Source organism: Lactuca saligna, chromosome 4, assembly GCF_052625555.1.
Source record: "Lactuca saligna cultivar CGN05327 chromosome 4, ASM5262555v1, whole genome shotgun sequence".
NCBI lineage: Eukaryota > Viridiplantae > Streptophyta > Magnoliopsida > Asterales > Asteraceae > Lactuca > Lactuca saligna.
In genome coordinates, this window is record NC_136420.1 from 171532780 (window position 1) to 171548436 (window position 15657).

Here is a 15657-nt window from a genome sequence, read left to right on the forward strand (position 1 = left end):
TCGAGAGTAGGATCATCTGCCAGGGTGGCTATCTCACCTTTGGTTACTTATGGTTACACATTTCATGGATGTTAGCTAGTAATGTGACGGTGTACTGGGTGAGAACTGGTAGGTAGGAGTGAGTTGTATAATTGTTGTTTAACTATTTTATGTGCCAGCTTGATCCTTGTTTTTTATATGTCAACATATGGTGGTTGTGGGTTGAGGTGTTCCAGCTTTGTGGTGTATGCCAAGATACCCTATGTGGGCCGTCTATAAGTCGAAGGCAAGGAGGCTCGGGAGAAGCAGTTGGGTTGAGGCAGTAGGCCAACAAAACTAGGTATTCCAGCCCGGATAGACTAAAGGCCTGTGAGGAGGTCTAGTCAGGCCGAAGGCCAAGGAACGACATTTATGCATGCATGCGTGTTTATATTATGGACTATTTTGGGGAACCTGACTAAGATGTATGCTTACCCAGTTGTTTATGGTTTTCAGTAATCATTAGTGATTGCGGGAAGGCGAAGGCGGGATTATACAAACTCATCAACAACATTAAAGATTCTGCATTTTCTATGATACTCTGATTTTTAATAAATGTAATTTGGAATAAATGGTTTTGTTAAATAATGGATTAATAAATTGGAAAGTTTTACCTTAATAAAAATGAAAAATTTTGGTTGTTAAAATGGGATGTTACAAGTTGGTATTAGAGCCCTGGGTTGAGTGAATTGGAGGAACACTCGTGTGAATCCAGTCTCAAACTAGGATCCAATAATTTTTGAAAAATGTTTTGAAAGAATTATTTTTTATAAAAGGGTTGATCTAAGGACTTGGGCTCGGTCTCTTGTCATGTTGTTGTTTGATTTTTGGCTTGGGATCGGGAACGTGGGTCTTGGCGTAATTTTGACTTTTCAGGAAGATGAGTTGTGTATAGTACGCCAGATCCCGAACAAGAGAGTGGTTCCTAAAATAGCCATATCGGTTATGTTTGCTGACCTTTGAGTTTTCTAGATATATGAATCATTAGAAAAGCATGCTAGTGGATAAGGTTCTTTTAGAAATTGGTGTATAGAAATGTCTGATTTTTGTGATTCCTTGTGATGTAGGTAGTTGCTTGTTTGTTGTATACTACTTGACCTGTTATTGTTGTGTGGATGTTGATTAGTTGTATATGGTTGGATTGAATAGCCTTAGAATGATCGAGTTGGCCTTTCTTCCTGTTCCTTGTTTGCTTGTGGACTTAGGACATAGTCAATTATTCGACAGTCTATTTGATCTCATGTTGTGTACAACAAGCATGCACAAAACCAACTAGTGGTGCGATAGTATGGGTAATCCTAGTCAGAGTAATTAGGAAGTCAGTTGTAGCTCATAGCGGAAGTGGTATCAGCATATCTAGGAGTGGTATAGTGCAGTCACTTAGGAATTTAGGAGGAGCTCTAAATCGACTACTGATAGGTGTAGAAGGTAGTATGGGCCCATACTACTAAAAATACAGGATCCGTATGAGATTCAGGAGGAATTTCAAGGCTCCTAATTTACTAATAGGAGTAGGTTATGGCATGTTATGCTTTGTATTGTGATGTCTGATCTTTTCTTCGTATATTTCAATATGGCAGCTAGTGGAGGGTTAGGATTAGGAGCCGGAGCAGGTGGCCAGGATGGGTCAGGCTTGACTGAGGACCGGGTTAAGGAGATCATTCATGAGGAGGTTGTTTCTATTGTTCGGGAGCAGATACCAGAGCTGCTTGGGTATATCAAGACCGTTATGACAGAGTAATTCGATGACTGATATGCTAAACTTTCTAAGATTGTTGTTGTTGCATCTACCACAATTGTTGCTGTCGTTGGGGTTCGAGGAGAAAGAGCTTTCCAATACTAGGACTTCGACGATATGAAGTCCCATGTTTTTAATGGAGTTTAGGATCCGATCATTGCCATGAGGTGGCTATTAGATATGGAGGGATGTTTCTTTACCTACTCTTGACCAGCTGACTAGAAGGTCAAGTACTCCTTGAACCTTCTTCGGTCTGGAGCGAAGGATTGGAGGAGGCTAGTTACTAGTTCATATACCATAGACCAGCGAGTTGCAGTATCATGGGAGTAATTCTCTGGGATGTTCTGCTAGAGATATGTTCCATTGGTGGAACTGGAGAGGCTGGCCTAGGAGTATTTGGATCTGAGACAATGGACTGAGTCAGTGATGAAGATTACCAAGATGTTCATCGAGAGATATGTTTTTCCCTAAGTTTGCTGCTTCTAAGAAAGCTCAGATGACCCGATATTTACGCATGCTCAAGATGAATATTTGGTAGTTTGTGTCTACTCAGCACTATGATTCACTGGTGGATTCACTACTAGTTTCCCTTTTCTAGCGTTCACTAAGGTGCAGGATCCTACAACCTTAACTTGGAAACTGCCCAATGGCCGTTATGGGATGGCTGGAGTACCAGGGACCGAGGCTGAGTTGGCAGTTTATCTTTTTTGCATTTGGGGTGGTATTGGTATTCTTTTGTAAATCTCCTTTATGTTTTAAATTTCGGTTGTAATATTGGATGATCAGTTAAATGGAAGTATCCTAGTTGGTCTTGGTTAATTAAATTGTTTGTGTGAATGAGTTAATTCTTTTTGTCATCGGATTGTGTATATATTGGGGGTTTATGAATGTCGTGCGGGTTCAGATTCTCCGTGTATTTGGATACCATTAGTTAGGATCAAGTTGTCAGGTTCTAGCATATTTCAAGTGGGGGAAAGTGGAACCTAGCAGTATGAAGACCTTTTGGGAAGGTTCATTTCGCTGTCAGATTTCTCCAAGTTCAAGGCTTCCGCGCAGTTGCTAAATATTTTGGTTTTGCATCAAGGGCATTGTCAGTTGTTGTAATTTCAAAATATATTTTAGTTTAAGACAACTACATGGTGGTTAATTAACGGTTCGGAGATGATCATGATTGATTATTCCTTCTACTAGGGGTTCATACGGGGTTGGTGTACGTTTGGAAGTCGGGGGACTCATGAATCAACTGATGTGGATAAAGTGAGCGGTTAAGGGTTTATGGGGGTATTAGTCCTAGAAATTGGATTTTAAAGTATAGATTTGATGGGTTTTCAACCTTGGGAAACATATTGATGGAAATTGACTCATTGTTTGTGGTTTCGAGAATCCCCATCTCTCTACGGTTCTCATTAGAAGTTTTATTCATCAATTAGGAATTTGTGGAATATGTTGGCATGATACATAATTGTTTTAGTGATTTTCTTTCTGAAGCTTGTATTAGGGAGCTGGCTTGTTCTTGAATGAAGGGTTCGCCAGTAGTGATTGGTCAGGACTCCTGATCCTCAATGGCTTTCGGGTGTTTGTATTTGGGAAATACACGAGTTGTCTCATAGCAGGAAGTAATTGGTCAGGGAGCGCGTAGTAGCCGGCAGTTCTTCTGTTTGGGATGATAATGAATATATAAGGGAGAATTATCCCGAGTATTCGTTGCATCCAACTTCGAGGACGAAATCTAAGTTAAGTGGAGGAGAATCGTAACATCCCGATGATAAGGTACTTTACATTTTGGCCCTATGATTTATTTATACTATAGTTTACACCCTAAGTAAAAGAAAGAGCGGAATACTGGCCCTAGTGGCATTTCCATAATTTTGGGTTTGGGTGAGTACGTCATGCGTACGTGTGTATGCTTTGTGTACTAGGGAGTGCCCTAGTACGTTGGGCTTACATCTGTACGTAGGGCATACATACCAATCATGAAAATCCTAATTTTTAGGGTTTAGATCATATTTAAACCCCATTATAGCATCATTTCCCCTCATCTCATCAACCTCCATCCTCTTGGGACATTCTTGCAACCCTAATTCATCTTGTGAACCATTTCTATGATTGATTGTGGGTGTTTTGTTCCTTTGAAGGAGAAGGAAAGGAGTGGAGACCGTCTTGGAGTAGTGAAGCTTTTTAGATCTAGAATCTCACCACCTTTTGGCATCATTTGGAGGTATAAAGTTCTAAACTTGTTGAAGTTTCATTTAGATCTTGTGTTGGGTTGTTTTTGGTTCCTTTTTGTCCCAAATGTCTCAATTCATGAACATAGCATGTTCTAGATCCATTAAGCTATCCATTCAGACCTTAGGAGAGGTCTTAAGTCATAAAAATGGGATCTAAGTGGTTGGTTTTGCTCCATGTATCATTTAGAGGGTCTTAATGGATTAAAGGGTATGATCTAAAAGTTCGACATAAGGACTTAAAACATTAAGCACTTAATGAAGTTTGTGATATCTGGGTGTATGCCTTGCGTAATCTGAGTACGTAGTGCATACTTGGTCAAGGCCCCCCATGGCGATCAACAATAGAGTACGCCCCGCGTACGTGCACTGTGTCAACTCGGCTAGGTTAACTTAGTTGACTTATGGATTTTTGACCAGTTTGACCTTGGAGCTTGATTTCTGTTAACTCCATTGAATTTTGACCAAGTTTGTCTTTTGGTCAAACTTTAGGTTTGAATTGGTGATTAAGATATTATATGGCACTAATGATTAGTGGATCCACGGGAAAAAGTAGTGTACTAGGGAACGGATCGCGGTATTCTCATGTTTTTTCATTTTTGGTGAGTTTAGCCTCATTGTACCGTGGGTTTAAGGCACCAATATTGTCCCACTAGTTTTCAGTTATCTTTTAGTAGAGGGAGGCCATAGGGGTTGTATATAATCACGTAGCATACACTGAGGACTCTTAATCTAGACTCTCTTACATGTTCCTTGTTTGGTTGTGGTTCTAGGGTAGGATCATCTGTCCGAGTGACTATCTCACCTCTAATTATATACGGTCAGGCATTCTTTAGATTGTTTCAACTTAGTATGACACTATGTTGTAGTGATTGGTTATATCTATATTATGGTATCGAGTATGCTGCTATGTTGTAGTGATCTGCTAGATTTGTATTCTAGTGTCGAGTATACTGCTATGCTGTAGTGATCTGCTAGATCTATATTATAGTATCGAGTATGCTGGTAGGCTGTGCTTATCTGTAAAATTTATATTCTACTGTCGAGTATGTTGTTATGCTGTAGTGATCTGCTAGATCTATATTCTGGTATTGAGTATGTTGTTATGTTGTAGTGACTTGTAGATTAGTATCTTGGTATGTAGGATGTTTCCATGCTATAGTGCACTAATGAATTTGTATGTTATCTATACTTATTGCTTATCATTTGGTCGAATGCCCTAAGGATTGTCTATGGTTATGTAGGATAGCCTGAGAACTCTTAGTCTAAGCTCTATTGCATGTTCCTTGTTTGGTTATGGCTCTAGAGTAGGATCATCTGTTCAGGTGGCTATCTCACCTCTAGCTACTTATGGTTACCCATTTTATGGAGGTTAGTTGGTAGTGGGACTGTGTACTGGGAGCAGACTGGTAGGTGGGAGTGAGTTGAATGATTTTTTTTTGGTTGTTTATGTTCCTGCTTGATCCTTGTTTGTTATATGTCTACATATGGTGGTGGTGGATTGAGGTGTTCGTGCTCTGTGTTGTTGCAAAGATACCCTGTGCGGGATGGCTGTAAGCCGAAGGCATGGAGGCTCGGGAGGAGCAGTTAGGTTGAGGCGTAGGCCAACTAATCCTGGTATCCCGGACCGGATAGACTGAAGGCCTGCGAGGCAGTCCAGTCAGGCCAAAGGCCGAAGAACGGTAGTTATGCATGCTTATATGTTTATCGTATGCGGTATTTTGGGGAGATCTCACTAAGCTTTATGCTTACCATGGTTTTTATGTTTATTGAAGGCAAGACTTTACACACTCATCAACAACATTGAAGAATCCACATTTTCTATGGTACTCTGATTTTTAATAAATGCAATTTGGAATAAATGGTTTTCTTAAATAATGAATTAATAAATTGGAAAGTTTTACCTTAATAAAAATGAAAAATTTTGGTTGTGAAAATAGGACGTTACATGTTAGATAACATCCAAAAATGGAATATTTACCTCAACCTTACGAAAAATTCCATTATATCTTCTTCTTCTTCTCTTTCGTGCTTCGTATTTCTCAGTCTTGATGGAAATGGAGATATGGGATTGTACTCCTTCAGATTCTGCTTAGCTAGTTGTAAAGTTTCTATTCTTTTATTTTCTTCATCAATCTTCTTTAACCAACACTTGTTCATACTCTCCATCACCTTTTCATGTTTCTTTTACATCTTCTTCTTCAACCAGTACTTCTTCAAATTCTTCATCAGTTTCATTTTCTGGTTCAGATGCGCCTGAGCCTCCATAACGTTTTCCACTTCTCAAGGAAATAGTGCTCACATTATGCTTTGGATTGTTTTCGATATGTCATGGTAACTTCCCTTAAGATTCTAAACGACCCACAAAAGTCGCATGTTGAAATACCTGTTGTTCTAGATTCTTGATACTAGCTCTGGTTTTTATTCTGGAATGCTTGGGTGCTCGTGGCAAGACTCTTCACTATATCTTCTAAGTCCACACTGGAACTAGTGGATTACTGGTGTGAGTTTTGATTCTAAAAAGTTTGATGATCATAATTTTGCTGATTTGGATTCTGAAAGTTAGGCTAAAAAATTAGGGACTGGTACTTTCGTTGCTAATGAAATATGGGTGTCATCTGATATCCAGAAGTCACAGCCTTTTGATCTTCAGAAGTCGCAGCCTTCAGATCTTCATAAGTCGCTGAAAGGTATAAGTAATCACCTTTAGAAACTGTTTTTCATCGTCTGGAATCGTCTAACCTGCTAATGAGGGTCGTATTTATACGCAAGATGGAAGCTTCCGAAGAAAGAAACCGAAAATGTAATCACAAATTTTTAGATAAATTCCAAATTTTCCCCTAAATGATATTGGATGTTATTTTCAACGTTTATGGAACTTCGAGCAATAAATGTGATTGCAGATATGCCTTATGCAATTTCAGAAATTTGAATTTTTCCTAGGATTACGTCTCAATGAAGTAAAAAAGCCATGTATGAAGTTTCTGGAGTTGCGGGTCAGAAATACAATCGCAAAAATTCTTTATGCGATCGCAAATATTGTCTTTTCTTCTCTAATGGCCTTCAGGTGACTTATTTTGACCATGGGAAACTTTGTGGCAAAAATGTGATCGCAAAATGGGGATTTGCGATCGTAGATTTTACTTTCTAACGCGATTCTTCAGTTTAAGCACACCTGGTTATTCCTTAGCACCCTTCTTCAGTTCCAGCTCCATTTAGGCTCTAAACATGCATCCAACTACTCCCAAAGTATTGCTCTACTCAATATACTTGAAAATGACACAAAAATACTAATAGTATGGGAAGTCGGATAAAAGACACGGGTTAAACATTATTGAAACAAATGACATGCAAATGTAAAAAATATGATGCTAAATGATAATAAAAACTACCCTAAAAGATGCATAAAATGACATTTATCATTAGGTGCAATCCAAATTAAATGATGGTGGTTGTTTCCACGAAAACGGAAGATCTGGTGGCTCTTGTTAGAGGAATTCTAACTCGCTGGAAAATGTGGTAAAAAATCACACCAACTTCTAATTTGTTGGGTTTGATGAAGTTCTTTTTGAAGTTGGATAGAAAAACATGGAGAAATGTACTTATTAAGGTAATTAACTTTTTCTGGAGTTGCGGGTAAGAAATGCGATCGCAAAAATGCTTTATGTGATCACAAATATTGTCTTTTCTTCTCAAATAGCCTTCAGATGACTTATTTCGACCATAGGAAACTTTGTGGCAAAAATGCGATCTCAAAATGGGGATTTGCGATCGTAGATTTTACTTTCTAACGCGATTCTTTAGTTTAAGCACTCTCGGTTATTCCTTAGCACCCTTCTTCAGTTCCAGCTCCATTTAGGCTCCAAACATGCATCCAGGTACTCCCAAAGTACTGCTCCACTCGATATACTTGAAAATAACACAAAAATACTAATAGTATGGGAATTCTGATAAAAGACACGAGTTAAACATTATTGAAACAAATGACATGCAAATGTAAAAAATATGATGCTAAATGATAATAAAAACTACACTAAAAGATGCATAAAATGGCATTTATCATTAGGTGCAATCCAAATTGAATGATGGTGGTTGTTTCCAGGAAAACGGAAGATCTGGTGGCTCTTGTTGGAGGAGTTCTAACTCGCTGGAAAATGTGGTACAAAATCACACGAACTTCTAATTTATCGGGTTTGACGAAGTTCTTTTTCAAGTTGGATAGAAAAACATGGAGAAATGTACTTATTAAGGTAATTAACTTTTCGGTTTGTTCACATTTAGATAACTATTTTTTTTGTACACATGTAGGTAAAGATTTTTTTGAAAGCGTTCACATATAATCATTATAACCGACCGTAACAAGTTACATCAGGTCATAATGGTCATACGTGAACACTTCCAAAAAGTTTGTTATCTAGATGTGTACAAAAAAATAGTTATCCAGATGTGAACAAACAGTAAAGTTAATTACCCTGATAAGTCAATTTCTTTTCTTTTTTATTCTACAATCAAATTTTGATTTGGTACAAAATTTAACCTAAATGGTAAATATTTTTAGTATCATGCTATTTTGGTAAATATCTTTTTAAAATACACGATTTTATTAAAAAAAATTGACATGGAAAAAAAAAACATATTGTCGTTTTATAGAATTTTATTGTTTAAGATATTAAATATAAATTTTTTAATTTACTAGAGACTAAAAGTATCAAAAATAGAGACTAATAATATTATTAAAAAAAAGCCCAAGATTTGATGAGTTAAAGTTTAAAATGTTGTTAAAAAGTTTTAGGTGTTGATTTGCATTTCAAGTTATGGTATCCAATTGATCTCGTTCTCCAATTTTTTTTTTTTGGTATTAATTTTCTTTTCATGCAAGGATTGTGATGCATTGAGTTGTGGTGGTGGAAAGTTCGATGAAGAGACAGTGAGTTGTGATGTTGGTTCGCTAGAGTTGAAAGACCCAAAAAGAAGGGATTGTGAAGACGTCGATGTCACTAAAAATGAAAAGTAAATAGAAGTCGAGGAGGATGTGAGATGGGATGATGACTAGTGGGACCTAGAATAAATTTCTCAAATGTGGTTTTATATTTAGGGTAAAGAGATATATATATATATGTAGGGTTTATTAATTTTCTATATATAAAAAAATAAATACATAAATAAGAAAATTAATTAAAAATAAATTAATAAGGGAATAATAGACCTTTTAGGTAAGACGGGGACCAAGCGGAACAAAAATAAATAGTATGGACCATCCGAATTAAAAAATAAGTTAGGGACCAAACACACAAATAACTCCAAACCATGGGGACCATTCATGTAATTTACTCTTACATTTTCAGTTTATTAACATCTAGGTAACTATTTTTTTGGTACACATTTAGGTAACAAACTTTTTGAAAGTGTTCACATATAGTCATTATGATCGGACGTAACCTGCTATAGTCGGTCATAATGGTCATATGTGAACATCTTCAAAAAGTTCGTTACCTAGATGTGTACAAAAAAATTTACATAGATGTAAACAAACTGAAAAGTTAATTACCTTAATAAATCAATTTCCCGAAAAACATAAATATAACATTGTATTTTCATTTCTTTGGAACTACCAACTATACCAAATATAATATTGTACTTTAGATCTTTGTAAAACTACCAAGATTTAGCATTGTACTTTAGTTATAAGAAAAATAAAAAATAAAAAATAAATAAAATAAAAAACCAAATGCACTCCACCCCTTGCTGATCATGGTTTTCTTCTAGCTACAAATAAAAAACATATTTTTAGTTATTTTTTTCATTTTAATAAGCATACATGTGCTATCATGTCCCAAAAGTCCTACGAGTTTCAAGTGATAAAACATTGGTGGTTAATCATTTAAAATAGAAATCTTGAACAAAAAGACTTGAAACAAAAAGACCTTCAAATACGGTACAAGTATGTGATGCGTTGGTTCAAATTTTTAAAAGTTTACTTTTTTCTTATTATTGTATAAAAACCCATAAATTTGTATTGCTTTTCATTTAAGAATATGTAACTTATTATTAAAGCAAAGCGAATTGTGACATTTAACGTAGCAATGTAATGTGAATGATACAATTTTATATATTAATGACAACTTTTGATGTCTTCAAATATGGTCATATTAATGGTCTAGTTCTTACATGAAAAATGCTTGAGTAGCCATAAATAAATACATTATCCCATAGAATAAACATTAAAGATTTATAAACCAATAATTATTGATGGACATATAAATAATAATTCCAAGAAGAAAACAAGCTATGATAATTTGTAGGGTACAAATAGTTGATGCATCATATGAATTATATAATGTTATATAATGTTAGATTGTTAGTTGTTAATGGGGTTTGTAATGATAAAGTCGATAAGTGATGATTGAGAGGAGCGACTCCTATTTCTATTATGAGTCCATTCTACGCCACCCAAACCCAAACCTATGACAAAAACACATCAACCTCGCAACCCCCACACACATACTTTATCCTATAATATACAAACAACTTTTTCAATATTAAAGTATAATATATGAATGTTTCATAATTAGTTGAAGTCAATTAATATGCTAGATCATTTGATTTTTCAATGAGTTTATTAAGTCAAATAAGGTATTAATGATCTATTAATTTAAAGAGTAAAAGAACTTTAATATAATGGAGTCATAGTAAGAATTTTTGGTTGTTGGGTTAGGAATAATGTGAAATAAAGGATTAGCGAAAGAGTTCTTTATATGTCTAATAAAAAGCAATTAAATATCTTCAGTAAAAAACAAACTAATTTTGATAATTTATTAAACTCAATATTGACTTAACAAAAATAATAACATATCTTAAAATATTAAAAGTATAATATAAATTGATAAAGATGTTAAGTTTCTTACATTAACATATGGGACTAACATTTATAGCTTGTTAAATTAAATGATTAAGAAAATATATTCTAATAAATAAAGATGTTTTTGCCACATATCACCATATGTAATTTTATGGTTATTTTAAATTAATTTTTATTAGACATGTTATTTATGATTTTTTGTATTTTATTAAATTATACATGTTATTTAAATCAAATAATAAATACATATCAATTTCATTAAAGGATTTTCCTTCTAATTTCAAAATTACTAAATTAAAACTTTATTAATTTTCTTTACTTATTTATCTAAATTATTTGTTTAAATTGAAAAGTGAAAAAAAAAAACACTTTAATTTTTATAATTCAGTATTTTTCTTATTTTTCTTATAAATTCAAACCTTTTAAATATTTTAAATATTATATTTACATTTTCTATACCTACTAAAATTATATATATCGATGAAAAAGTTGTATGACTTTGATGATGTAATGTGTTTTTGTGAACTTTAACTTTATTTATAAATAATTTTTTGTTAGGAAATAAAATTAAGCAGAAACGACTCCATCTATATGGGGTGGTTAGTTAGATATTAGTTGGTGGCCTTTCCATTCATCTAATGCACCAAACATAACCCCATATCAACACCACCCTCATCCATCTTCTCCGGAATCACCAACGCCGGACTTTTCCTCAATTCCGATGGAACCCACCATCAAAATCGTCAGAAAATCTATTCATACATTCCTCCACCACTACAATTACTTCACGACTGCTGCCATTTTAGCCCTCCCGTTTTCTGTTTCCATTCTCATCTCCTCCACCCTCCTCCCTCATTCCCTCACCGTTCATTCCCGTCTCCGGTCACTTTTCAACGACGCCGGATTTCCTCCACAATCGGAATTCTTCTCCATTCTTAACCTTAAACTATCCCAAACCATCACATCATCAATCTTAGTCCTACCCTTTACCCTCTCTTTCCTCCTCATCGCAAAAGCATCCGTAATCCAATCCTTCAACACCCACCGGAAACCACCACCACCATCCATCGCCGGCATCTTCAGTTCCATCCTCCTAACACAGATATGGAACACCTTGGTTATGGTCTCCGCAAATGCTACTTGCTTTTGGGTTCTTTTCATTGCTTTCAACTGTTTGGAAAACCTCCGTATCCCCTCACTGTTCTTCACCGTCGCCGGAGGAATCGTGTATTCCATCATCATAGCCAATGCTTTGATCGTATGCAACCTGGCGTTAATCCTCTCAGGAATGGAACTGAGTGGCGGATTCATTTCCATTCTCAAAGCGTGTGTCATGATCAGAGGAAGAACTTCAATCGCTCTATCATTAGCGCTGCCGATAAACATGGCGTTGGCCGGAATCGAAGCTCTTTTCCAGTTCCGGGTAGTGAAAGCTTATTCCGATTCCGGGATGAACAGACCCAGTTCAAGCATGGTATTAGAGGGATTATTCATTGGTTATTTGTATTCCATTCTCATCATAATTGACGCCATAAGTGGGTGTGTGTTCTTCAGAAGCTGCAAAATAGCGTATGATGAGAACATTATTGATCAAGAAGCAGGTAGGATCGAAGAAGACGAAAGAGGTGATTTTGCATCGGTAAAGTGTTGAGAAAAGAAGTTTCTTGAATTATCTTTTCTTTTTCTTTTTCTTTTTGTGATTGGAAATTTTTTTGTTTTCTTTTCGATTGAATCACAGGCTGGGAATGAGTTCATAATTCTCAAATGTGGATTAGATTCATGCAGTCAATATTAGTTTAAGAAAATTGAATATAAAACAATGTACAACTCTTATATAGTTATATTCCATGAAATATAAGTCATGATTTATTTCGAATGTAATTTTGTATTTGTATACATTTTCTTGAAAGTTATCAAGAAAAAGGGCATACATTTTATTAAGGGTGATGATTTATAAATAGATTATTCATATACAATAATTTATATTTTATATACCTGTATAATAACATAATGACCAAAAAATATTCTATACAAATTATCTATTTTAATTAAAATAATAAAGAAGTGCATTTGACGGTTGACTTGTGAAATGGGTAAAGTAGTTAATTAGTTGGGTGTAATTTAAGCGAACATAATTAGGTCACTATCCAAAAACTAAGTTTAACAGATTATTGTTCAATGGTTATCTTTATTGTGTGCTTCTTAAATAATATTTTTGTAGATAATTTGCGTACTAAAATAATTTCAAGTTTTTTTTTTTTTTTTTTTTTTTTTTTTTTTTTTTTTTTTTTTTATTTATTTATTTTTTTTTAATATTTAAAACGGCACTAGGTGTATATAATATCAAATATTTACATTATTAGTTTTGATTTATTTAATTCCATTGTGTAATATTTCATAAATTTTGTTTGGATACGTATTACAATTAGAAAGTCAACAACTTTTTTCTTTACGTTTATTCTAATTCTTTCAACTTTTTGTGACATGTAAAAACAATAGAATAATACAATGTTACGATATTGTATATATACGATTTATCTTGTAGCAAAAATATTGGATCTTAAATTGTTAGACGACCCATAAATTCAAACTATTTTGAGTCCGACATTCAAGATATCAACGTGTTTAAAGATTTAATAGATGTCATCTATTAAATGAATTTGTCTTGCTTTAAAACATATTTTATTTTAATATATATATATATATATATATATATATATATATATATATATATATATATATATATATATATATATATATATATATATATATATATATATATATATGGGAAAAGTGAATATACCCTTAAGGGTATATAAACTTAGGTACCCAAATTCATCATACCATGTTGTTTTGTATCATATAATATATTCTAATTGTCCAATTTTCTTATAATTTAACTTCTATCTTGATTTACTTCCATTATTTTTATAAATTACACATTTATCTTCCTCTTACATAATTTTCATTTTCAACTACAATATATATAGCCTAGTAGGTGGTCGTCAAAAATATGTGATATAAGAGGACGGTAATAATGAAATTTCGAAAGTTTTGAAAATAAATCAAGTTAGGGGTTGAAGTTTAAGAACATTATAATGAATATATCAAGCAAAACGATGTATTATAGTGTGTTTGGGTACCTCAGCTTATATACCCTTAAGGGTATATTCACTTTTCCCTATATATATATATATATATATATATATATATATATATATATATATATATATATATATATATATATATATATATATATATATATATATATATGTTCAGGTTAATTTTTGAACACATGCTAATTTTGTGAGACCGTGAGATCAAATCCAAATATAATCTTCAAATTCAAAATAAAATGAAAAAATCCAATAATTATTATTTTTGGAAATTTAATTACCTAAAAAAATTAAAATTAAAAAAGAATATCGGTTTTTTTTAAAATACATGAAATATTTTAATAGAATCTTAAATTGTAAATATTCTAATTTGATTTTTAGAATGTTAGAATATTCTACTATATTTGTCAGATATATAGAATATTCTAATATTCTAATAGAATATTTTAAAAAAATGTATTTTATATATATATATATATATATATATATATATATATATATATATATATATATATATATATATATATTTGGTAATTTTTTTTTGAAAAATATAAATTCCAAAAATAATATTTGAAAAAACAATTCGAAAATTTTCAATTATTTTGCAATTTAAAAATATTTTTTTATCTACTAAATGAGCAAGTAGGATTTTGTCTCACGGTCTCCCAAAATTAGGCCGTCTCACATAAACTTAACCTTATATATATATATATATATATATATATATATATATATATATATATATATATATATATATATATATATATATATATATATATATATATATATATATATATATAAAGATTGTAAAAATCGTTCGACGTTAGCTAGTCGGTGGACCGGGGTTAAGAGATTAATCGGTAAGGCGGAGATTAATCCGGGGATTAATCGGGGACCACTAATTACAAGTTTGTTAGATTTTAAAAAATTAAATAAGACTAATATTATATAAAATTTCATAAATACCACTAATATCATAGTAAAATAGGTTAATATGATAAATACAACACTAATCATACGTCAAATAGTTTCTATTAAGATATAACTTCTTCAAAGTGTTAAAATTCCATCAGGTTCTACTGTTTCAGTCATTTTATAAGCATGGATTAATCGCTAGGCGCTCGCTAATCGGTCGAGTAGCACATAGAGATTAATCGGAGATTAATCGGGATTTTTACAACATTGATATATATATATATATATATATATATATATATATATATATATATATATATATATATATATATATATATATATATATATATATATATATATATATGTATATATATTACTGCTTTTTGAAAACTAACTGTAAGTTGCCAAGTAATTGAATTTATGCTTTATAATGGTAGCCAGCTTATATTTTTTGAGATTAAATAGGTCATTATTTTCTAAATTTTACAGTAGTCTTATATTTTAAATTTGATTCAAATTTCAAATTTGTTACTGGTTCCCTAAATTTTAGTTTTTTGTACAAGTTTATTTATAATTTTTATATAATGATTTGTAAGATTTGTTTCTTGAGTTTCTTTTCCAACTATTTTATAAAAATTCTTTTAGAATATTTTCTTAAAATTTTTTGTTCCAATTTTTGTATTGTCCCATATACATTAGCAAACCATTTTTTCTTAATAGTTACTGATCATTTGAATTTGATGAAATAACATGTTTTAAAAATAGAGGAAATAATAAAATAAGGAT

General features: G+C 32.7%; 1 protein-coding gene across 1 annotated transcript; it reads left to right on the forward strand.

Moving 5' to 3' along the window:
- The first annotated feature begins 11386 nt into the window (after window positions 1–11386).
- LOC145043080 (uncharacterized) lies at window positions 11387–12716 on the forward strand. Its single transcript, XM_078991623.1, has one exon. The coding sequence runs from the start codon at window positions 11562–11564 to the stop codon at window positions 12489–12491; it is 930 nt and encodes a 309-aa protein (XP_078847749.1). The 5' UTR covers window positions 11387–11561; the 3' UTR covers window positions 12492–12716.
- The last annotated feature ends 2941 nt before the right edge of the window (window positions 12717–15657 follow it).